This window comes from Stenella coeruleoalba (genome assembly GCF_951394435.1).
Source record: "Stenella coeruleoalba genome assembly, chromosome: 12".
In the NCBI taxonomy this organism is placed as follows: Eukaryota; Metazoa; Chordata; class Mammalia; order Artiodactyla; family Delphinidae; genus Stenella; species Stenella coeruleoalba.
This window is the reverse complement of record NC_137158.1, coordinates 80,294,658-80,318,455: the sequence shown is the minus strand read 5'-3', so window position 1 is coordinate 80,318,455 and position 23,798 is coordinate 80,294,658. Positions and strand designations below refer to the sequence as shown.

The 23,798-nt window shown below is 38.0% G+C and overlaps 1 protein-coding gene across 7 annotated transcripts in view; it reads right to left on the bottom strand.

The window, feature by feature from the left end:
- Positions 1–23,798, bottom strand: part of ARID1B (AT-rich interaction domain 1B) — a 412,486-nt gene that overhangs the window by 145,806 nt on the left and 242,882 nt on the right. For 4 of the 7 annotated variants that reach the window (XM_079939553.1, XM_079939554.1, XM_079939557.1 and 1 more), the window contains exon 5: positions 22,497–22,538. The exons of the other annotated variants lie outside the window; for them this stretch is intronic. In XM_079939553.1, coding sequence (XP_079795679.1) covers positions 22,497–22,538 — 42 coding nt within the window. The remainder of the gene's footprint in view (positions 1–22,496; positions 22,539–23,798) is intronic. 7 annotated transcript variants of the gene reach the window in all.

Sequence of the window (23,798 nt, the reverse complement as noted above, 5' to 3'; positions counted from 1 at the left end):
AAATAACTGCACCATAAAGACACATTTCATCAATTAAAGACGGTTTTTGAATTTAAATGAAAGTATAAACCAAAAATCACCACAATTTACATTAACCAATTCACAGGTATACAGGTATGGAAGGATACATCCCAATTAAGGTACAGAATCAGTAACACCCAAAGCCAAAGCAGTTCTACCTTAAAGGAACTGTTTTATCTTTATTGCCTTTAGTAGTAGTATATTTGAGAGCACTGTCCACTTGTCTGAGATTTTCCTTTAAGTTTTAATTAATTTGAACTTCTTTTAACTTGTACTCCTCATGACTTTAACTAGCATGGTTACAATGGATTAGATAGTGACTCAGAGACGTAAATTTCCCCAAATATGGCAAAATCCTGCTTCAATAATCTTCCTGCTTAAACACTACTTTATACTTTTCACATATGTAAACAGAACTACTTGCAAATAATAATTTCTTTGTTAGTTTAAACAAACTTCCTCAGTCAGTAGAGAATATGTTAAAGTTGGTGCAAAAGCTGTAGTTGGACTTGATGATACAGTACTTATTCAGGATTGAATTCAGTTCTCAAAAAAAAAACCCGAACAACACATGTAATTCCTTCTAATGTTTATTTGTACAGAACAGGAAGGAAAGGGAGAAGACACCAAAAAAGCGGCAGGGGGGTGGGAGAGAGAAGGAGAGTGAGACCTCAAGATAAAAGAGGAAGAATAGGAGAGGGAAGAAGGGAAAGACAAGGTTCTAAAGAAAGATCGGGGATTGCACTCAAAAGGCAGAGACTTGACCTCAGAGGCTGGATTATGCCAGGGTCATATCTCTCAAGTACGTTTCATTGGGACTAGTCAGGTGAGGATGTAGGGACAGTGGAGCATGACACTCTTCAGGCCAACAGTAGCTAAGGAAGCATCTGGAAGACCCTGCTACGATTCCAGCCAGCACTGAACATTTTCCACTTGACTAACTTTGGATTGGGTTACAAGGACTCACCAATGAGAGGTCTGGAAGAGTAAAAATTAAGACAAAAGTCTCCACTGTGAACAACAATATATTCAAAACACAGAAGAAATGCTACAAAGAACATTTCCACATCATTAGAAAAACAATACAGACTCTAAATGTTTTATTTTGCTCTTTAGTATTACAAATGGACACTGCTAAACAAGCTTTCTTAAGAAAAGGGCTTTAGATTCACAGTGTTATAAACACAAGAAGAACAGTTAATACTGTTGAGCATATATACATATAAAGTTACCTTAAAGAGAAAGGTAAACGTCTAGGCTTAGAGATACCTTCCTTTAATCAGACAAGTTAAACTGATCTAACTCAAAAGAAACTTTACTGATCAAATGAGAGGCTGACAAGCAGTAGAAGCATAGAAAAGGAAAAATCACAGAGGTTCTACAAGAAAAAGCTGACAATGGGAGAAGGAATCCAGACCAACAGATCACGAAGATTACTATGTGATAATGAAGCATGGAAAACAGCATGGAATGCCTATTGTGGAAATGGATGTATCTGGCTAACCTAGTCTGATACTACAAAACCTTCAAATTATTTAACCATCCCACATTCTGATGCCATACTCACAAAGTGACATCTTTCTGTGTAGATCTGCCACCAGGTAGACCACTGCCTTGCCAACTAGGGTGGTCAGTGTCTTCTCCAGAGAGACAGTTCAACCACCTCTTGGTATCCTCCTGATAAAACTGCTTTCTGAGCCTTGCAGAATAGAGAATCAGACCTGGACTTAAGCACATTTGCTAAAGTAATGTCACCCTGTGATGAATCATGAAGAACTACAATTCTCTGGTTAAAACCCTGGTCATTTGAAAGTTCTACAAGGAATAGATTGTTAGGCCTACCCACTAGCATTAATTCCATACATAAACAACCATTATAAATTAGGAAATTTGACTTATTAGAAGTACATTTAATGAAGGTTTTACATTTTTTACACATTTTATTTTAACTCACTAACATCTGATAAGTTAATATATTGTTCTTTCACAGACTCAACTCTCACAGTAGTAATACAGAATTAAATCCAGTTTGTATAGACCAATCATCTAAAAAAATCTCCGACAGAGAACAAAACGGCCCTGAAGATAAGCATCTTGGTGGCATGGAAAAAGTACTGGCTTTTTATTACATGTCTGCTGGTATCAGCTACCTAACCTCTGAGCCTATTTCTTCATTTGTAAAAGTGGCATTATACCACCTGCCTCTTAAGGTACTGTATTAAAAGAAGAAGTACATGTAAAGTACTTTTCAGAGTATCTCGTATTTACTTGTTGTTCAGTAAATGGTAGATATTCTGTCTTGGAGCGTTTGAGTGTAATCTGTTAAGATTGAAAAAAGGAAGAGCCGCCATACGGAAAATTCTCTATATCCTTCAAACCCTAGAGCAACAATGGTCTGGTTGGTCCCATCCATTCTCCTTCTGAAATGAGACTTAATTCTTTAAAATGTACTTTAAAACATTATCAGATTAACAGATGCTTTGTATAAAACCACAAACATCACAGAAGGAACAGGATCAGAGAGCCCTGACCAGACCACCGTTACCAATTTCTTACGGTACCCTCACTCCACATACTTTTTATGAGAAGTTTTAAAAGCTTTAAAACCAAACGCATGTCTACAGTAATTCACAACAATTAGCAGAAGGGAAAACAGAAATGGAGGTTAAGCACAATAGCAATGGAAAGCAAAAGCAACCATCTAATGCTGTAATGATGTATTTGGAAAAGGAGATTCAGCTTATCACGACTGCTTTGTCAAACCTTTGGATATCTCCAGAAAATGACAGTAAACAGGGACTATCTTTAGCTCCTTTCATATTTACTGTCTTTCTCTCCCCACTGCAAACTCAGTGTTTATTAGCTGCTGGAAACATTTACTATGGTGTCTCTCTCATAAAAATATTTTTCCACCTACAACATGATGCTGGCTTGGGAAGACTATAGCATAGACACTTCAACTTAATTGTCCTTAACTGGACTGTGTAAAAACCAAATATAAATTTTGTATGTTATGAAAAAGTACAGAAAGGGTTTAATCAACTAACCTTTAAATTTCTAGACTATCATTTAAGGACTGGCACAGAGTTGACACTCTGGATGAATTAGGATCACCAGATAAGATACAGAAACCAAGTTAAATTTGTATTTCAGATAAACAACAAATAATTTGTTAGTATTAAGTATGTACCCTGCAATATTTGGGACATACTTACACTAAAATTTTATCCATTTAACTGGGAGATCTGTATTTTTAAATCTGGAAACCCTCAACAGATGGATGGAAAAAGTCATAATAACTAGGAGATAAAATACATGAGCCCAGGGCCCAGGTCCACCACCAGCTGCGTGATGTTAAGCAGGTGACTTAACCCCCTAGCGCTGTCCTGTTATTCACTACGAAACGGAAACCTGCCACAGCTGCCTTGCAGGGTTGATGTGAGACTCAAATAATAGCAGCAGCAAACACACAGCGCTTATATGTGCCAGGCAGTACTGCAAGTGCCTTTCGTGACTAATTCACTCAATCTTTTGAGGTATTTGCTATTATAATTCCCATTTAACATTTTACCATTATATATTCTTATTATTCAAAGAGCTAGCAATGTAAATTCAAGTGCAGCCAGGCTCCGGAGTCTGTGCTCTTAATTTACTGCTGCAAAAAGATAAAATGTATGCAAAAAGATACAAAATAGATGTTCTTAATATTGTTAAATAATTAGAAGGAATTAAACTATGGTAAAAATAAATACGATGATCTCAGCTGGGGAACAGCCTGAGTAAAGAGCCATGGGAGGAGACACACAGCCCCCACCCCTCTGCTGTCCAGAGGCTGCCACAGCACAGGGGCACTCCCCCCTGTAACATTGTTCAAGAAGGCTAAGAATGAAAAAGACCAGCAGCTCCATGGGGAAGAAGCTGTGAAAGATCATTTATGAGTTAACTAACCATAGATGGACAAAATTAACCTTGGTGTGGACAAGGGATTTGTTGAGATGGAAAGGAAGGACATAGCTCAGAGAAGCCGAGAAGAGCAAATTAGCAGGGGGTTAAGGACTGAATCAAAAATGCGTACAATAAGCAGTCAGTAGATATTTATTACCAACTCAAGATTGTGAATCTGTGCTAAGCATGTTGGGACCACTGAAAGTGATGAGAAAATGAGAGAAATGGAAGAAATAAATATTTCAGATTTTGCTTTAAAGATAATAAAGTGCTTTTAAAATAAACTTAAATCTGTGTTTGTAACCAGGTTGAAACTTTTGTGTGTGCAAATTTGTTTTTAATGAAAAGTATTAAGAAAAATTACTATTGAAGCCACTAAATATTGGAAAACGGTTTTTTTCTTCCAATGACCACAGACCTTGGGGTTTTACATTTATTAATCAAAGTATGTAACGCCTGTGTTCTTATAGAAATAGAGCATTCGGTAAATAATTCTTTTCCTCCAGATGCTTACTTACCCAATCTTAAAAGATACACATACATATGCATACTCTACACTAATATAAAGCAAAAATTGAATATTCTCTGCTTTAACGTCACATTTGTTTCTGAATCCAAAGCTGAGATGTACTATACATAATTTACTTTAAGAACTGTTTTCATCAACTGATGGGTTGTCTTTACAGATGTGAACTTATCAGTGTTCTGTTTAGTGTTAGTATCTAGACAAGGAGTTGGCAGCAAAGTTCCTGTTTCACTAATTACATTCTTTTCCAAAAGTTCACCCTGCCTGGGTGTCCAGGTAATTGCAATTAAGTCAGGAATCTGGTAATTAGAAATTCAAGTGCCCTGCCAGGAATAATACACATCCTCTTGACGTGCTGCCCACAAGACCTAATTCACTTGGAAAGGACAGACGCTGATGTGAAGTGGCAGTGTAGATGTTGATTAAGCAACAAGCACTGAAATAAATTTCTCCCCTCACTGTTCTCCCTAAAACCAAATGCATTATATCTCATTTAAACTCCTACAAAGCACTGTGTGAATTTGGAAATAAGTAGTCAAATTCAGAATCACTAATACTCGAAAGAGGTTGCTCTCTCTCATAAAATCTTTCCAAGATAGGAAGCAGATTTCAAGGCCACCACTTCCAGTCAGGCAGCAGTTGGGGTGGGAGGAAACCAACAGTCACTTGTATCTTGCTCTTCAGTATACCCCAGGCTCTCCACAGGGCCCAGTCCACTGAAAGCAATTCATAAACGTTGAGTAAATGAGCCTCAGAGCCTGCCAACACTCTAATCACGTAAAACTTTTTGTAAAATTCAAGAATAAAGATTTCTTTCACTTACCAATTGACTAATTTCCATTACATTAATCAGACTCTATCTTCAACAAATCTCACATTTTATAGTACACGACTGAACATTTGCAAACAGATTCACTAGGTGATGAAGGTTTTAGGAAGTAAAGCAAAGAACAAATATGTATCTCAAACTATTTCTTTAAAAAGCAATGACTTAGCTGGGCTGATTATTCTATCCAAACCATTTTCTAGCTAATGGAGTCATTTTACTAGTTTCTTTTATTCCTGACACCACGTAAATGTATTATATAACAAGCTGCTATAAATGATCATGTAAAACTTTCATTTATACAGCAATTTACTATTTTCCAAGCACTTTCATATTTTCTTGTTTGATTCTGAAAAGCTAAAGATATAAAATTAATCAATACATCTTCTCCAAATCCGGTCTTTCTTATACCAAGAGATACTGTTGACAAATGAATCTCTCTCTCTTTTTTTTTTTTAAAAACCCAAAACCCCATTTCCAAGCTGTAGCGCCTTTGGTTATCTCATTATGCTGAAACATGGTGAAACATCTAGGCAAGATACTCAACGCCCTCCAACTTCTCTCCTACAGAAGTCATTAGCCCCAGCCAAATCTGTCTACTCATTCCTGCCTGTCTGTGATGCTTCCCCAATGGCACCAAGTCCAATGTCCTTCAAGGGCATAGCATCCTCAATCACACTGTACTTTCCCACTCACGGAGCCCTGTTGTGTCAAAACCAGTTAGCACCTGTCACGTGCTTTACCAACCCATTTCTCCAACTGCTCGGGACAGTCAATGAAGGCTGGAACCAACTCTCACATCCTGGATGCCCAACCAAGAGGGAATGAGACAAGAACCCATGTGCCACAGCTTCTCCTCTCTGGTCACAAGGCCTGCTCCTATTAAATATCATGCCATCAAAATGGATGGCCTTCAGAGTGGTGGGAAATGAACAGCCTAGCACAGGGATCAGCATAAAGTAGTTCAAGGAACAGTTGTTGACAAAACTTTAGAGAAAAGCTTGGTGTCATTCAGGGAGGCATCAAGTGTATCTTAACTCCCTAACCCTACTGGAGGGGATGTAAAGGGGCTGGTGTACAGGGATCCCTGGGAATACATGGAACAATGGTTTCGCCACTTCAGCTTATCTTTAAGTAGCACCTGTCTTGTCACGCTACGCCATTGCTTTTCTTAAGTGCTGTATAACTCATCTTGTGGCCACGCATATTCCCACAAAGGTATGAATCCATAAAATACTTCACTAAAATTCAAAAAGTTCTGTAAAAGAAGCAAAATTAGTAATTTTTACGCCAACATTAGTAATTCCTCTGTAATATTAGAAAATAATCCTATTCTAGGTATGGAGTATGTTGTTGGCATCATCAACCCCATCTAAAATTAATCCTTCTAAACTTTTATTTGATTCTAGAACTAAGTGCAGTAAATATTTGTTACTTTTTAAAACTAAAATATTTGTTACATTTTCAAAGTAACTTTAAAGTAACGTTGAAACATCATTAGATTTGCTTCACATCTGCCAGTTTAAATTTTTGGCTCAACGAAATTCCACTATCAAAAGGACTCTAATCAAATGAAAAGAATTCCTATTTAAAATATACTACTTTTCTCTAAAGTAATTCTGAAAGGAGGCACGTATGGCCAAAGATAAATTCAAAATATCTTTATGTGGGTATATAATTTTAAGAGGATAAGTAAGATGGAATTTTTTTAAAAAGAAAAAAGGTAGTTTGTATTTTTTTATACATTATATCTGGGCCTGATCCACAGAATTTGTAGGAAAAAATACAATAATTCTTTAAAATTTAAAACTTGATTTTCATAAGCCAAGTTTCTCCTTATATACTCCAAAAATGATTAGTCAAATTTGAATGTCAAAATGTTTTGTTTTGGTTTGTTTTTTGCGGTACGCGGGCCTCTCACTGTTGTGGCCTCTCCCGTTGTGGAGCACAGGCTCCGGACGCGCAGGCTCAGCGGCCATGGCTCACGGGCCCAGCCGCTCCGCGGCATGTGGGATCTTCCCGGACCGGGGCACGAACCCGTGTCCCCTGCATGGGCAGGCGGACTCTCAACCACTGGGCCACCAGGGAAGCCCCCAAAATGTTTTTTTTAATAGCAAGAGAATTTTTTTCTTAGCATTGCAAGTCTATAAAACTAACCGGAATCACCAGCCTTGGTTTTCTGTAACTGGCACACCTGTGAAGATCCCGAAGATCAGAACCAAACATGTTCACTGGAAGAAGAAACTGAAATAATCAAAACCTTGCAACAGAAGCACTGGAAACAGCAATGCAGAGCGTTCTCCACCTGCCCCAGAAGTACACCAACTGAGCAGAGTAAGAGTCCAGAGTAAGAAACGACTTCTCTGGCTGTAGAGCAAAGCCCCAGGAGCTAACAGTATGAGAAATAAAACTGCTGTTACGATGGATCACTCTGTTAAAGGTGCTTATCATTTATGTTCAATGTTGTCAGTCAAATATGTTCTATTATACCCCCCTTTCACTTCCTCAGAACTGCATTTTTTGAAATTCAAGGTAAGGATACTTTGAGTACATGCAGACAAAACCTTTTCATCCCTAAAATCTGACAGCGTATGTGAATCAGTACCTGTGGCAGGCAGAATTCTAGGATGGCCCCCAAGATTCCTAGCTTCTAGTGTACGTACTCTGCAATAATTTCCTCCCTTGGAGTGCAAGTGAGGCTGTGAATGTGAAAAATAACACTCCAGTGACTATGTTACTTTATAGGGAGGAAGGGATTTTGCAGACGTAACTAAGGTCCCTAAGCAGTTGACTCTGAATTACTAAAGAAGATTACCCTCAGTGGGCCTGGCTTAATCAGGTGACCCCTTACCTTAAGAGAGGTGGGAGACATTTGAAGCAACTCTCCTGCCAGTAAAATGTTGCGGAGAGGGCCATGTGATGGGGAAATGGCTCATGACTGATGTCCAGCAAGAAATCGGGGACCTCAGAACTAGAGCCACAAGGAAGTGAATTCTGTCAACAACCAGTGGGCCTGGAGGAGGACCTGTACCTCAGATGAGACCTCAGCCCCAACAATACCTCAACCTCCACCTTGTGAGACCCCGAGCGGAGGACCCCAGAACTGGACTGCTGGCCCATGAAAACTGTGAGATAAGTTAATGGGTGTGGTTGTCTTAAACTGCTAAATCTGTGGTAATTTGTTACTCAGCAGTAGAAAAGGAATATGTTAGCAATTTTCCTTTCCTTTCCAATCTAACCAGAGGGCACATGTAAGAATTTTTGAATTTTGCCTTTTTTAAAGGTTAGTTTTCTATCCTCATCAAGAGTAGTATAATAAATCTAAGGAAGACAAAACATCGCAAGGAGATATTCCATTGAGCACTAAAGGCTTGAAGGTAATTACTCACATTTATATTTTCTTTTTAAAGCGAAAATTTTAAACATTTATTCTCAAGGGTACTTTGCGCAAGTTCTGCAGGTGAATTTACACGACAAAGACAGAAACAAAAAAACCCTACCCTACTGGCAAGAAAAAAATCAAAACCATAAAATAAGACAGGTAAACTCACGACTAGTCTCTAGTAAATTGATTAATGACCTCTATCTTTTCTAGTGGCACATTATCGAGGACCTGGCTGGATGCAGAAGGAAAAGTAATGACTTGTTACTTCTTAAGGAAATGAACTAGGAGTTGTAAAAAAGACAGCAAAGGGGAAGCAGTGTACGGCCTGCAGGTTCACACAGCGGAAACCTGACATACTCGCTGGGTACACTAACAAAGCCTTCACTGCCTCCTGACATCTGCTCCACGTCAGAGAGGAGGACGCTACTCTCTAGAAGGCCCTCCTGCTTCCCTTCTCATGGCAGCTGAGGCGCCTGCTTCCCAGCAGTTACCTGTGCTTCCTCCTATAAGCATACTTATGCTACACGCTCCTCTAGTTGTGAAACTTAATGAAAAATGGAATCAAGTAATGGATGAATGTGAAAAGAAGGGAGATGGGAAAATCCTACTCTACTAAAGCTGAACAAACTGCTAAAAAATTGCTGTAGAATTAGGCATGGCTGAGACAACTGTAAGATGTAAGATGGATGGAGAGGGAGGTACGTATAAATACACTTTGTGTTAAAATAAAATGCATAACGTATGTATCATTTTTCAATGATTTGTTTTGACCAACTTGAGCACCCATACCTGAACTCGTAACGTCTAGTAAGTAGGCTTATGTGGTGGTTCTTTTTCCTTGCACAGCTCAGTGTGTACAACTATTTTCCACATACCTTGCTCATTAGGCAGGAACCAATTCCACAGGTACAAAAGAAAAAGCCCCAGATTAGGAGCAAGGAGATACTAGGTCTAGTGGGTCTGCTATTCTTGCATGAGCTTCTCTTGCTACCTTTATAACATGAGAGAAATGAACTATATAATAATGTCCCCTGTGGCAATAATTTTATAATCATATTTTAAATTTTATAAAATAATATAACCACATTAGTTAAAAAAAAATTATAACTCATCACCATTAAAAACAAAAACGGGCTTCCCTGGTGGCGCAGTGGTTGAGAGTCCGCCTGCCGATGCAGGGGACACGGGTTCGTGCCCCGGTCTGGGAAGATCCCACGTGCCGCGGAGCGGCTGGGCCCGTGAGCCATGGCCGCTGAGCCTGCGCTCCGCAGCGGGAGAGGCCGCAGCAGTGAGAGGCCCGTGTACCGCAAAAAAATACAAAAAACAAAAACCTTCTATTCGGCAGTAAGTGTATTAAAGGATGCTAAGGAAATTTAAGAAAGCTTTATGTTGTCTCATGTTACAATGCTGTTTCAAGATAGAGCATTTCCAAGGGGAAGAACTTAAATCTAAGGTAAAGAATGGCGACATCACAGTTCCCAGACATCCAATTGTGTAAAAAAGAACAATTTCGTGCTATCAACAAATTTACAGTGAGACACTTTACATCAAGTAAACAGCAACAACAAAATCTACAAACATGATTTGTTTTTTTCTGACCACATTAAACAAAGCAAAACCTTTCAAACTGAGGACCTTGAAAGAATCATTTTCACATTCAAGTGATGATAATTATAGTCAAGATTCAGGCACAATGTCTCAGGATTGAATAACTGCCTACCAGGAAGGAAAAATACTAAACTGCTAGTAATGTTTTTAAAAGATGTACAAAATCAAATAGGTTTGTATACTATTTTTTATACTATTGACAAGAAAAAAACCCAAGACACCACATCTCCAAAGTGCTGCTGTCATCCTTCATTACGGAGTCAGCTAAAGGTGATATTAACTAAAACATGAAATTTTAAATTAGTGTAACTAAAGCTTGTAAGAACTGTCCTTCGCTGCTGTTGTTTGTTCATAAGTTGCTGTGTCTGTCCTACCTTTGTCCATTTAATTTTAAGTTCTTTGATGCTAACTGCCTCTTTTCCTTTAAAACTTCCACTTAGCCTTACAAGATGTTCTATAGAAGCAGCCCTTAAATATTATATCTGTCTGAAAGAGTTAGGTAGTTACAAGAGTCTACTTGGGAATTCCAAGGACACCGATTAAAAACATCCATAAGGAAACTTCACTGAGTTTCAGAAGGAATGTGCAAAAGAGGTGTCAATTACACTGGGCGAAAGCCATCAGCTCCAACAAAACTTACTGGAGTAGCAGAGTGTAGCATCTCTCTACAGCTGACATCCATTCCAATAGGCATGCTTTGTTCTAGACAGATCCATTACCATTCAATAACCTGGTTGAAAGCCATTCCCTGATAAATTCTGCTCTATTAGCCGAGTCACACGGGCTCTGAGAAGCTGGACGGTCTGGAGATAATTCAACAATATATAAGGGTCATTTTCTTCATTTTACAAAAAACACAACTTCTGCGATTCAACCTGTATTCTCATTGCTTCATCTACAAGACAAAACAGGACAGCTGGGGACAACAACACTCTCCTACATCATTATCTGGTACAGTAGAATGTGCCTGAAAGCCGACAATGTGGGCAAGGCCTCAGCCTTCAGCTTCTAACAGTCGGTTTCCACAAACTGCTAGCCTGACTGCATTCTTAGAAGAATTACCTACTTATTAAATGCACAAAAATAAAATAACGCTAACATCAAATCGTATAAATGACCATGCAGATTACAATGGAGTATTTTAAAATACTTTTGTGAAATACAGATACAAGATTAGACATGGGTGTGACAAAAGGAAACAATACGAAAGGGAAAATACCACACTTTCATGAATTTATTTGCCATAAAAATACCAATACCTGAGTGTGCAGCATGTAAAAACTGTACCACCGGCTGCCTTCAATCCTGTCACTTAAGAATTAACTATACACTCTCTCTCACCAATTATATCATTACATTTTCCTGATATATATATAAACATTCTTCTTTTTTTTTTTTCTTTCTTGCCTTCCTCTGCCTGCATTTACTGAAGGATACACAGGCACAAGAAATCTAGATACCTCTAAGCTAACATTCAAAAGACACAAAGCATGCAATTCAGAATAGTTGCATATTACATTTCAGTATAATCTAACATACAGTATGAATTTAAGAGGTTACAAATCACAAATAAAAACAATTCCTTTAACAATTTTTTTTTTGCTTAATATGAGAATCTATTGTATATTCTCCTTCCAATTATCATTTACTGAACTCTAAACATTTTCGTTAATATTTAAATTGCTAAAGCAAGCTGCCTGGATCTAGTTTCGTTGTGCTCACTTCTATCTGCTGCTTTAGTTTAAGGCACATTTTCCTTTATTTCACTTTTCCACAAGCCATAAAAAAACTCATTTCTAATTCATCCGTTCGTTCAGCTTAACCTCTCTTCTCAGCAATTAAAGCACTCTGCGCATCCCTCATCTATCACACAGCCAGCTAAATAATGCATTGCGTCCCCCGCTCATCTTTTATCATCCCAAATGACAGGTATTAGCATATCTCCCCAGTCAATTACAGTGCAGCAGAATAATCACAGCATAATTGGGCGAAAGCCACTCTAATCACCAACCCTGCAAACTCGCAGAATAAAAACTGAGTGGCAGTTCAGACAGGCCTTGCTCTTGTCCATGACTCTAGCCAACAAGCCTGGCAGATCTCCATTTCCCTCCTTTTCAAACTTATCCTTTAGGGAGGTCAACTTCTCCATACATTCTATGTAAAAGAAAAGAATGTACACATACATGTGCACAAGCGGGAACTATTTACAACATGCACCTGCATGTCTTTATAATACTTGTGATTCCAGATGTTTGCACATACTATTAAATAGCACAAAATGAAAAATTCCACTGTCAATCAAAAAACAGTCATTTCATGAATGATGTCATTAGTTCTACTTCATGACTCATATAAGGTAAAACAAAATATTAAATTTTTTATAAATTTTTTATTTACTTTCAAAATTGAAGCCCTTCAAATGTCTACATGGTGAAGATTATCTTCTTCATCCTAAAAAATCAGGATTTCCCAGCTTCTTTCCAAAATACTCATTTGTCACAGGAAATACTTTTTAATTGAATATCTGTTGTTATTCTTATACTGCAATTGTATGTAATAACTTCTTTAAAACTATGACAATATTAAATACAGGTTAACACATTACCACGAATAAAGAAACTATGCTTACATCTTGAGAAGGGGATTAAAAATTAAATGAGACAAAAATAGGAATATAATGTGAGAAAGAAGAACATAATCACAAATTTAAGATACAATAAATAAACACACATATTTTAAAATTCTGACAAATGTTCAGGAAATTTGTTTGAATACTTTTTATAAGCTTATTGATTTTACCATGATATTTAATGTGTAATATCCAATCTAGGCCTATACCCAATTCTCATTTTATTCTCATTTTACTTTATTTATTTACTTATTGGCTGCGTTGTGTCTTCGTTGCTGTGCGCGAGCTTTCTCTAGTTGTGGCGATCGGGGACTACTCTTCATTGCGGGGCGTGGGCTTCTCACCGCGGTGGCTTCTCTTGTTGCGGAGCACAGGCTCTAGGCGCACAGGCTCAGTAGTCGTGGCACATGGGCTTAGTTGTTCCGTGGCATGTGGGATCTTCGCGGACCAGGGCTCGAACCTGTGTCCCCTGCATTGGCAGGCGGATTCTTATCCACTCTGCCACCAGGGAAGTCCTGAATTCTCATTTTAAATAATACGTATTCATTTGCTACTCCATTCTTCACCTCCTCTCCCCCCCTTCAGTGAGACACAAAAAAGTCATCCTGAAATGAAAATTTAATTTGGGAAGAGTGGAGGGAAGTTAAGTGGAATTTCTTATAAAAATGTACGTAGCTTCTTAGGAAGCAGCCAATTCAGCGCCTTAAATTGCAACGTGTAGCTAGAAGTAAATGAAATTTTCTGTAGGATTTAATTTACTCTATCTCGATCACATAGAGCATGAGACCTACTATTTCTTGTACTTTTCCCTTCCTCACCTTCATCACTCCTTTTCACATTTCCATCTAAGACCAAAGGAAATCCACACCTGAGGTATGCTCTGGCCTGGAGAGAAGGCTTCCCCGCTCATCTGGAGGCCAGTGCCCACTCGCTGGGCAAAGTGGGCAGCGAATCTCAGCAGCAGGTCTCGGTGACCTGGCACACAGGGCCACACAATCACTGCACACTGCACGGATGCTTTGGCTGTGCACAAATGAATAAATTATACATGGCAAAACCCTCTACTTTGTGATCCAATGGGAGCCACGACACCAGCAGAATTCAGGAAAGTATGAAAATAGGCAATTATTGCAATGAAGCAAACAAGATATACTTATTACTTTTATTATTTAGAATTTGTACGATTTTCAACCACAACTCTGTCAGATAATTCAGTCCTTCAGTACACACAAAGACACTAAGGCAATTACACAATATCAAAAAGCCAACTGTCGAAAGACCAGAGTAAAAGGAGAATTTAGACACAACAAATAGTCTCCCAGACTTTTTGTTTCCTAATCCTGTTGTTTTAAAATTACAATATGAAATGTTTTATTTGCATTATTACTTCAAGAACTCTGCATGTATTTTCGTTGGCATATCTTTGCAAATGGACCCACAGGATAGATTACTTCAGTTGTAAAATGGTAATTTTATTGCTTATTGGGGAATATCTGTTACAAGTATGTATCAGTGATACATCTGGTATGCAAGTATTAATTCAACAGGTTTTTTTTTTCAAATCTGATTTTTAAAAATCATATCCTAATATATTCTTTAATTCATATAAATGTTCTACTTGGCTTTAAACATCTTCCAACATATTGGCTCTTTCAACACCAGTCACTTTGACATTCTCAACTGACTTGCAAAAATTGACATGGCTTGGGTAAAAGCCAGATTTAAGGGAGGAGGAGGGTTTTCACCATCTGAAGAAACAAAACTGGCTTTAAAATTTGGCATAGGAGAGAACTTAAAACACATGCAATCAAAATCATCCCCCATCTCCCCTAGAATAACTGCTTTGCTTCTTCCCAACAAAATCTTAAGCAGCTTGATGATTATTAATATGGTCACAGTAACTCTATGCTAAGGAATCTTCTAGGCAAGCCCAGAGACGTGTCTCTAATTATCTGTACACATCCCAATGAACAGGTGTTTCAGGGTGGGGATAAGGAGAATATATGCACATTTTGATTATTACTAGAAATTAAGTCCTCAGATAAGAGTGCCAAAATAATGTCCCAGCAGAAAAACAGAGTCAATCAAATGCCAGGATATGCAAGTAAATAAGCTTTCATTCAAGCATAACTCTTCCCTCCCTTAAAAAGATCACTTCTGAGATCTGCAGCACCTGAGGCCGTGCTTAATTCCTACCATCTTTTCTTAAAAACCAATGTAAGTCTGACAAAAGCAGGCATGAATTCTGCTAGCCTCCACTCACATTCCTTCATTCACCACCATCAGGGCAAACATTTTTGTACAAATATACTTAGGATCTTAGGATCTAGCGACCCACGCCACACAGTCAGGAAGTCCATCCGAAGAGTCTGCCCTCTACCATCACCTGACAGAGCATTTGGTCTAGAAGAAATGGAGCTCCTACCACACTAAGAACCCACGTGGTCATGATGAATATTTCTGATTTTTTATATACTGTCAGAGCCTATTCTGGAAACATCACACATTCTTCATTGGACTATGTGGCTTAGAGTCCTTTCATGCCGATTAAATTCCACAAACATCTGTGATCACCTGATATTTCAACTAGTATGCACATACACACTGCAATTGGGGGAAACAGCTTTTAAAGAAAAACAGTGTTTTCACTACTGAATGCGGATCTAAAATGATATAGGAGAGCCCTAATACACTGGATTGAGTCATATGAAATTGCCAACACTGTTGGCAATTTAAGCTGTAAAAATGTCAATACTGTAAGATTCAATCTAATCTACAGCTCCAGTACTGGGAAGACTAAAAATAAGCATTGCTGTAATTCTGTATAAAGGGCACTGGCCCGGGAGGCAGAAACTTGAATTTTTTTTCCTACTTTGTCATTAAATAGGGCTTAAAATCAGTCCTGTTCCCTCCCTCAGCCTTAGTCATCGTGAAAGTAAATTGAGATGAATATTTTGGAGTACTTTTCCTCTTTGAGAAAATGATGAACAAATAACTGACCCATGAATCTAAGGCTCTAGAATTAGTCAAGGAGGCTCCAAGGGAAGTTAGGACAGGAGATGAAGATGGCAGAAAATGAAATTCCTCTACTTTGTTTCTCTTTTTAAAATCTTTGCCTGGCTTTATTTCATTGGGAATGTTTGTTTATGGACAAAAAATAGTTATATTTCCCCCAACACAATGAGAATAGCTTAAACTAGTAAGCACTCGCAGGGAGACATCAGAAGAAGAATAAATGAGCACAGAATTGAAGGTTTGACCTAATGAATACAGACGACCTGTGGCATTTTAGGGCTGAAAAGAACCTTAGTGAGAGCAAGGAATCAATTTTCCAATCTTATACTATGACTTAAAGTAAACTCTAGGTCTGCTCACTTCCACTTAAGTAGTCTTAATTACAAAAGAGCAGAGAAGGGCTGCTGTTCCGTATTTCATCCAAATTCAGAAATTAGGGGAGACTCTCCTGCCCCCCACAACAACTGTCAAGTAACCCCTTTCATGGCACTCAAGACCTCAAGACCTTTATAAGTCTGTCTTTATCTCTTAGTGGTATATGCTTTGGCCTTCATAATATTCTGTCTTTTCTAAATTTTATATTTACATAATCCTCTAAAGACAGAGCTGAAAAAGAAGCTAAAATAGCTTTTAAAAATATAATTAAACATGACAAGTAAAACTGCACCAAAATATTTCAGGTGAGTATAAATAGAACATTTCCCCCAAATCTTTCCTAAAGAAGAAAAAAGCAGATTTATTTAAAAATCAAACATGTAAGTGTTTGAACCACCAGCAGGTGGCAGACTGAGAGGCTGGGAAATTCTCTAACAAAAGAAGGGAAGGACTCAACATGGGTTCCCAAATCCAGACTTGAGAATTGCTATGGATTTTGTTTTTCCTCCTCCAGTCTTTCTTCTACGGAGAAACAGAAAATTCTTTTGCTTTACCAATATATATATATTCTCATTTTAACTTAGATTCAATGGCTGAAACAGTAAAGAATAAGCTTGGTCCTTTATTCCTCTAAGGATTTCCAGTAGATTTTCATTAAATAAAGAATTGTAAATGCAAAAATAAATCCTTTATATTATGAAAAGTAATATGAGTTGATATGATTATGAACTTCAAAAAGAAAATGTTTGCTGGTTCATTTCAACGACATTGTTACCCTAAATATACTTTTACACCTAACTTATATTCACACCCCTCTTAGAGAGTTAGCCAAGTAAATTCACTAGAAAACACATCCTGGTAAGAAGATGGAAAGAGTTTAGAAGAACTGAAGTTAACATGGCTTCACAAGAAGGAAAAAAAAAAAAAACACAAACATATTGTGGTTACATTAATAAAGAAAGGATATTTGAACAGGTAGAATCTCTTATTACGTGACGCTAAACATTCTAAATCTGAAATACTATACTCCTAGCCCCCAGGCATAACCGCAGGTAAATCAATGAATTAATGATGCATTACAACAGTCAGAACCAGAAGGATGCCTAGCTTCATGACCCAGTTTAAAACCTTTCTACTCTCAAAATCCAATGGGAAATGCCAACTTTATTATATTTTTTATATATATTTTTACTGAACAGAACATCCCCTCTGCTTTATGCTACTTTACCAAAAGAGCAAATTCCTTCTGTTCTCTACTAATCTGCTCTAATCCTCAGGATTTTTTATCAATTAAAAAAATTTCTATTCTAATTGTGAAATGTATTATGTTACAATGTGTCTTACGAACACTTGGAACTTTTATTTTCTAGACCAGCTCTGGCCAACAGAACTTCCTTTCAAGTTGGAAATGCACTTCAAGTACATGCACTATGACAATATGGTAGCTGCTAACAACATGTAGCTATTGAAATGTAGCTAGCTAGCGCAACTGAAGAAATAAATTTTAAACTTAATTTGAATTAATGTAAATTTAAATAGCCACACATGGTAGTAACTACCATTATTAGCACAGTTCTAGATGACCAGAATATGCAGTGAGAACTAATAAGGCCTGACTCCTGTAAGATGAACTGATCAGAAAAGAAAAACAGCAAGTGAGCCTCCTCCCGCTTTTCCCCAAGGTCACTTTTTTGGTTGTTTAGTAAAGGGAGCCCATTCAGAGATGCGCTACCAACTTTGTGTTCTATTTCCCTCTTAGACCTTATGACAAGCAGTTAGACTGCAACATAACTTTTACTTTTATATGAAGGAGGAAAATACAGATGATTTTCATAATGGCCAGATGTCAAAATAAAGGAATAAGTCCAAAGGTAACTGAAGTCACTGCCAAATATGATCCTCCACCTAGACAGTTGTCCACAATTAAAAGTACCTTATTTTTGAAAAGACAAAATGAATTTCACTTTTATTTTGAAATTTTGTTTACAGATGACTAATCCTTTTGTCATTTATAAGTTTTATAAGTCAAACTGGAATTCTATTCCATTTTGTAGAATACAACAAATAGATTCAATTAAAGCAATTTATACCATAGAGTAGCAAAAAATTATATACAAGAGGAGAATATAAATTTGCATCTCTTCTAGAATTCCTGCCTGGAATAAGATCATTCCAAAAGTTGTGTCAAGAATATAAGGTCTGGGACTTCCCTGGTGGCGCAGTGGTTAAGAATCCGCCTGCTGCCAATGCAGGGGGACATGGGTTCCAGCCCTGGTCCGGGGAAGATCCCAAATGCTGCGGAGCAAACTAAGCCCGTGCGCCACAACTACTGAGCCTGTGCTCTAGAGCCCGCGAGAAACGACTACTGAGCCCACGTGCTACAACTACTGAACTTGTGCTCTAGAGCCCGCGAGCCACAACTACTGAGCTTGTGCTCTAGAGCCCCAAGCCACAACGACTGAAGCCTGACCGTGCGCTTGGAGCCTGTGCTCGGCAACAAGAGAAGACACCGCAATGAGAAGCCCACACAACTCAACGAAGAGTAGTCCCCACTCGCCGCAACTAGAGAAAGCCTACGCGCAGCAATGAAGACCCAACGCTGCCCCCCCAAAAATAAATAAGTAAATTAAAAAAAAAAAGGATGTAAGGTCCACAGAAGCAAGGGTTTATTATTCTTACTACTGCATTCCCAGCACACAAATAAACATGTACGTTTATTCCACAGGTATTTGTTTAAATGAAATGCATTAGAATGACCGAATGAATTCAATGAGTGTAACTGCAGAACTAAGATTAGCAAAGATATTTAAGTTAATACTGAAATAAATCTTGCTTCTTTATAACTGTTGACTTAGCTATATACAACAAATGAGAGGGCAAAAGATTTGTGGTCATGAAATTTTTAAGTGATTTATTTAGATTCTGATTAAGATCTCTTAAGAAATTTATGGAAAAGTTATGTTTACATAGTTTTTCTTTTTTAACAACCCAGAGATATTTCATTCATTTCTTTTTTACTTCCCTACTATAAATTTCTTTGTAGAACTCACAGGCAACAAAGTCCAATTTTTAGCCTTTTTCTATGTTTAACAATATCATTATATATATATTTGATTAGCTGATTTATCGTCTCATTATCACTACCAGCTTTACCTAGTATATTAATGACATAGAAGGCGTACTTCTCTTGTAAAAAGAACCAACCCATGTTGGCTGCCTCGGAGATTCCTGATTTATTATTCTATAGAATTATAAACTTTTAATATATTCAAGTCCTGATCACAGCTGACATCAAGATCAGCAGTTTATAGTTTGCAGAACTTTCCTTTCCAAATATCTTTGCTCATTTTTTTATTTTCAAACACCTCTTCTATTCACTGAAATTCTTGTTTGTGAGAAGTATACATAATTTTAAATTAATTAAGCATCTTACTAGACCTGTATAGAAACAACCGCCAAAGTTACAAAACTCAGAACCACTAGAAATCAGTTGAAATGTTCAAATTCTAAGTTACCTTTTTTGAGATAAGCCTAATAAAACAACGAGTCAGGATTTGTGCAAAATTAAGGTTTTGTGGAGGAGAAGAAAGAGCGCAGATACTTCCTTCCTATTAGATTAGCTTTAAAAAATTAATGTTAAAACAGCCACAATAGGCATGACAGTTCTGAATGACTGCAAAATTGTATTCCTGGGTTATAGTTTCACCACACTCATAAACAGAAATAGGTCGTTTGCACCTCTGGGTCCCAACACAGTTAAGTCATTTTCCACTAATTCATGCTCATAGACATTAAGTAAATATTAAGTTTGTAGATTTTAGTTCGACTTGGGAGAAAACGAAGCATACAAGAAACGAGTAATTAGATAGTGTCCAAAAGAAAAAGTAAAGAAAGATCAAAGGCACATTAAAGATCACTAAAAGGATCAGAGACGTATATGGGATATAGACACACATGCCACATCCACCAAGACGATGCCATTAATGTGTTACCAGTGAGTCAGATTTCAGTTATTCTTCCCAGTGTATATAGAAACAGGAGAAAAGATCAATTGCAAATAAGTGTTCAAAAACCTGACCAATACTGAATACCTAGACCTTTGAAGAAACAAGATAAAAATATATTTGCTGACTTACAGATAATAGTTACCTGTATGAACACTTTTGAGTAGATATGCAAAAGTGAAAAGCATCTAATTCTTTAAAAATCATTCAATCATGGAAAAAAATTTCAAATTGTGTTCCCACAAGTTGAATTTAAGGCTACAGAAGCAATCTGCTAGTTTAGCCATAAAACAAATGCAAAGCCTTTACACAGTGGGGCAAGCCATGAGAGCTGCTGGCACAATAATCTTCCACAGTCCTGCTGCATACTCAGTATAAGCATGAAGGATTGTGGAGATGAGTTCACAAGAACTGACCCTACAGGTTTATTAAATATGCAGTGAATATTCTGCATGCATGCTGGGTATTTAATAAACAATGAAAAATGCAGAAGACGACCATATGTTAAATACTGCAAATACCGAATTAGCTCTATTTATAATTAGTTTTCTTTTAGTAATTTTTGGTAGATATAGAGGCAAAAAAAACAAAGGATATAAAACTTGAGTTAGTTTACCAAATATTTAAATATTTATAAAGTGTTAATGTCTTTTTACTTTTAATTTATATTTATTTATAATGTAATACCTTGCTAAGCTTATAACCTCTAAACAGTTTTGATTTTGGTAGTATTACAACGTCATTCCACCTGTACTTGCAGCACAACTAGTTTGACTGTACTAACAAAATGCCACGCATCTAGAAAGGAAAGTAGGAGTCAGGTAAGAGCACCCGTACCTTACGCTCTCAAGTTTTCACCAACTACCCTCCGAGACTTGTGATTTTCAAAGTAATTGATGGCGCCTAGGCTGTCCTTCTATGCAGCTCCATGAGAGGAAAGTCAGGCTCCCCTACCTAGTAAGTACTTCTCACCAGTTTAGTTACGTGGCTTAAGAATTACTAGCAAATATGTACAAAAGGCAAGTAAATCTAATAAAAAGAACTACAGGTCTGGAAGACCACGATTCTAAAAATCTGTGACTCCTCCGTCTGTGCTCTTTATTTCAGGGCAGCCAATCTATTCCTTGATCTCACCCTCAGCTCCTCTGCCTTCCTTATCCTGCGTATCTGTGATCTTCAGGTCCTGCAGACTTACTTCTTAAGGATCTCTCTCCTCTTCCACTATGCCAGCTCTGGCCCACATCATCTTTTCACCTGACCTAGTCAACCCCTTCACTGGTCTCTGGCAAACCCATCCTCCACAAAGTGGCCCAAATCATCTACCTAGGTTGCAGATCTAACCACTACTTGACTTTAAATCTTGTAATAGCTACGCATTTTCTGTAGGATAAAATTCAAATCTTTAACCTTTTCAACCCTAGAGCTTGCCACAGAGGCAGAATTTAACTACTTTTCGTTCCCTCTGAGTTTTTTCATGGATCTCCTCTGACCTGAAAACAGCTCTCATCTCTCCTGTCCTCTCTTGCCTAAATACAAGCCAAGCCCTCAAGCTCTGCCCAGGGATCAACCTCCGAGAACACCTTCCCACTCAGCTCCACCACACTCCACATCCTTGGCATAACTCAGCATGGGGACAACCACACCACAGGATAATTTACCTGTCTATAGGCCTGTACCTACAAACTGACTGAGTAGCTCAAGGGCAGGAGCTGAGATCTAATCTAGTTGTGATTGGAACATAAGGGTCCAATAAATATTTGAAGCAGGGATAAGAAATAAATGAATGAATGAAGTTAGAATTATGAACTAAACACGGCATTCTGATACCATTCAGTGGTTGAATTTCACAGCCCCCAACCTGGGGGCGTGGGAATTTCAGTAAATTCTATTCCATGGCTAATTCAAATTTAAAAGTCATTTACTACTAAATACAACTCCTGGTCCCCTATACTATTTCTCATATTCTCCACGACAAAGAAAGAAGGAAAAGAAAATACTACCATAATCTGATCTTAATCCCAGTAACAGGGAAATCTGAAACTTTGGAAGATTTTAGGACCTCTCCATTTGATTAAAAAAACACAAGTCCTCTCTGTAGAGCCTTCCAATCCACTTAGAGGAGCTGATGAAACCTACACAACAAGCTACATCAGACTACACACCTTGAGTCCAAAGGCAGTATCCTCCGAAGTCAAGACTTCAACCTGAAATCATAAGGAAAAAAATAATTCAGGCACTATCAAAAGCCTTCTTTGAGTCTAACCGCAGACACCAGAGCACAGGCATGGCCCAGAACTGAGAATTTTGAGAAAGCTGGTGTTCAACTTATGTCAGGTGTCAAGAAAGAGAGATCTGTGCGTCTCTTCATGAGTGGGTATAAATCCAGGTCACTGCCCTGGCTTCCAGTTTTATAACAGGGCGAGCACCTATCAAATTAATATATTTGCTATCATGTTGAAGTGGTGGTAGAAGTTCCTCAAAATGATCTGGGAAGTTAGGAGAATCAAGCTTCTCACTTAGATCACAAGATGTCGCGCATACTTTTTGAACTTTTACTGTCAGTGAGGGGAAAGTTATGCTCCATAAAGCAATTTCATCATGCTTGTAAAGCTGCTAGTAATTTCTTGTCTCGTTCACATCAGAGTGGGTAGTCCTGAATCTCGGGAATGCTGCAGAGCAAGACTTCCTGAAAGCAATACTCAGGAAGAGGCAGGCAGAGTCTAAGCAACAAGTTGTGAAATGATGGCAAAACTTCAAAATTGCCTGTCAGTCTTATGCATTAGAAGACAGAGCTCATTAACATGAATTTTAAAAGCTGTGTGGAACAAGACGTGTATTGATAATTACTGTTTTTTAAACCTAATTATTCAGTCTGGTGTATAAAGCGTTTAAGTTTGACTACTACAAAGTACCAGTATATGATGGAAAAGAGCAAGGAAAGAAAGCAACAGAACAAATAGGAATATTTTTTTAAGTGTCTGGGGAAGACAGTGGAGGTGGGGCAGTAACATCAGACTACCTGGCTTCGCTGTTAGTGGGGCCTTTGTTTCTGTTTTTTTTTTAATGCGGACCATTTTCTCAGTCTCTATTGAATTTGTGACAATATTGCCTCCGCTCCACATCTTGGCTTCGTGGCTTCTAGGCATGCGGGAACCCAGCTCCCTGACCAGGGATCGAACCTGCACCCCCTGCATTGGAAGGCAAAGTCCCAATCACTGGACCACCAGGGAATTCTCTCACTGTTAGTTTTAAACACCTTAAAGTCAGGCATTTGTGGTAGACACTTAAGTAGAAAACATACAGGCTATCCAATGTATCTTGCTATAAAAAAACACTGGATTTTTCCCTTGGGGGGGAGAAAATACTGAAAGGAAGATCACTGCAATAAGACTGTCATCCAGTATGAAAGTAAAGGGGTCACAGAAGAAATGAGGAAACAAATTGCACTCTCCAACTGCTCTACT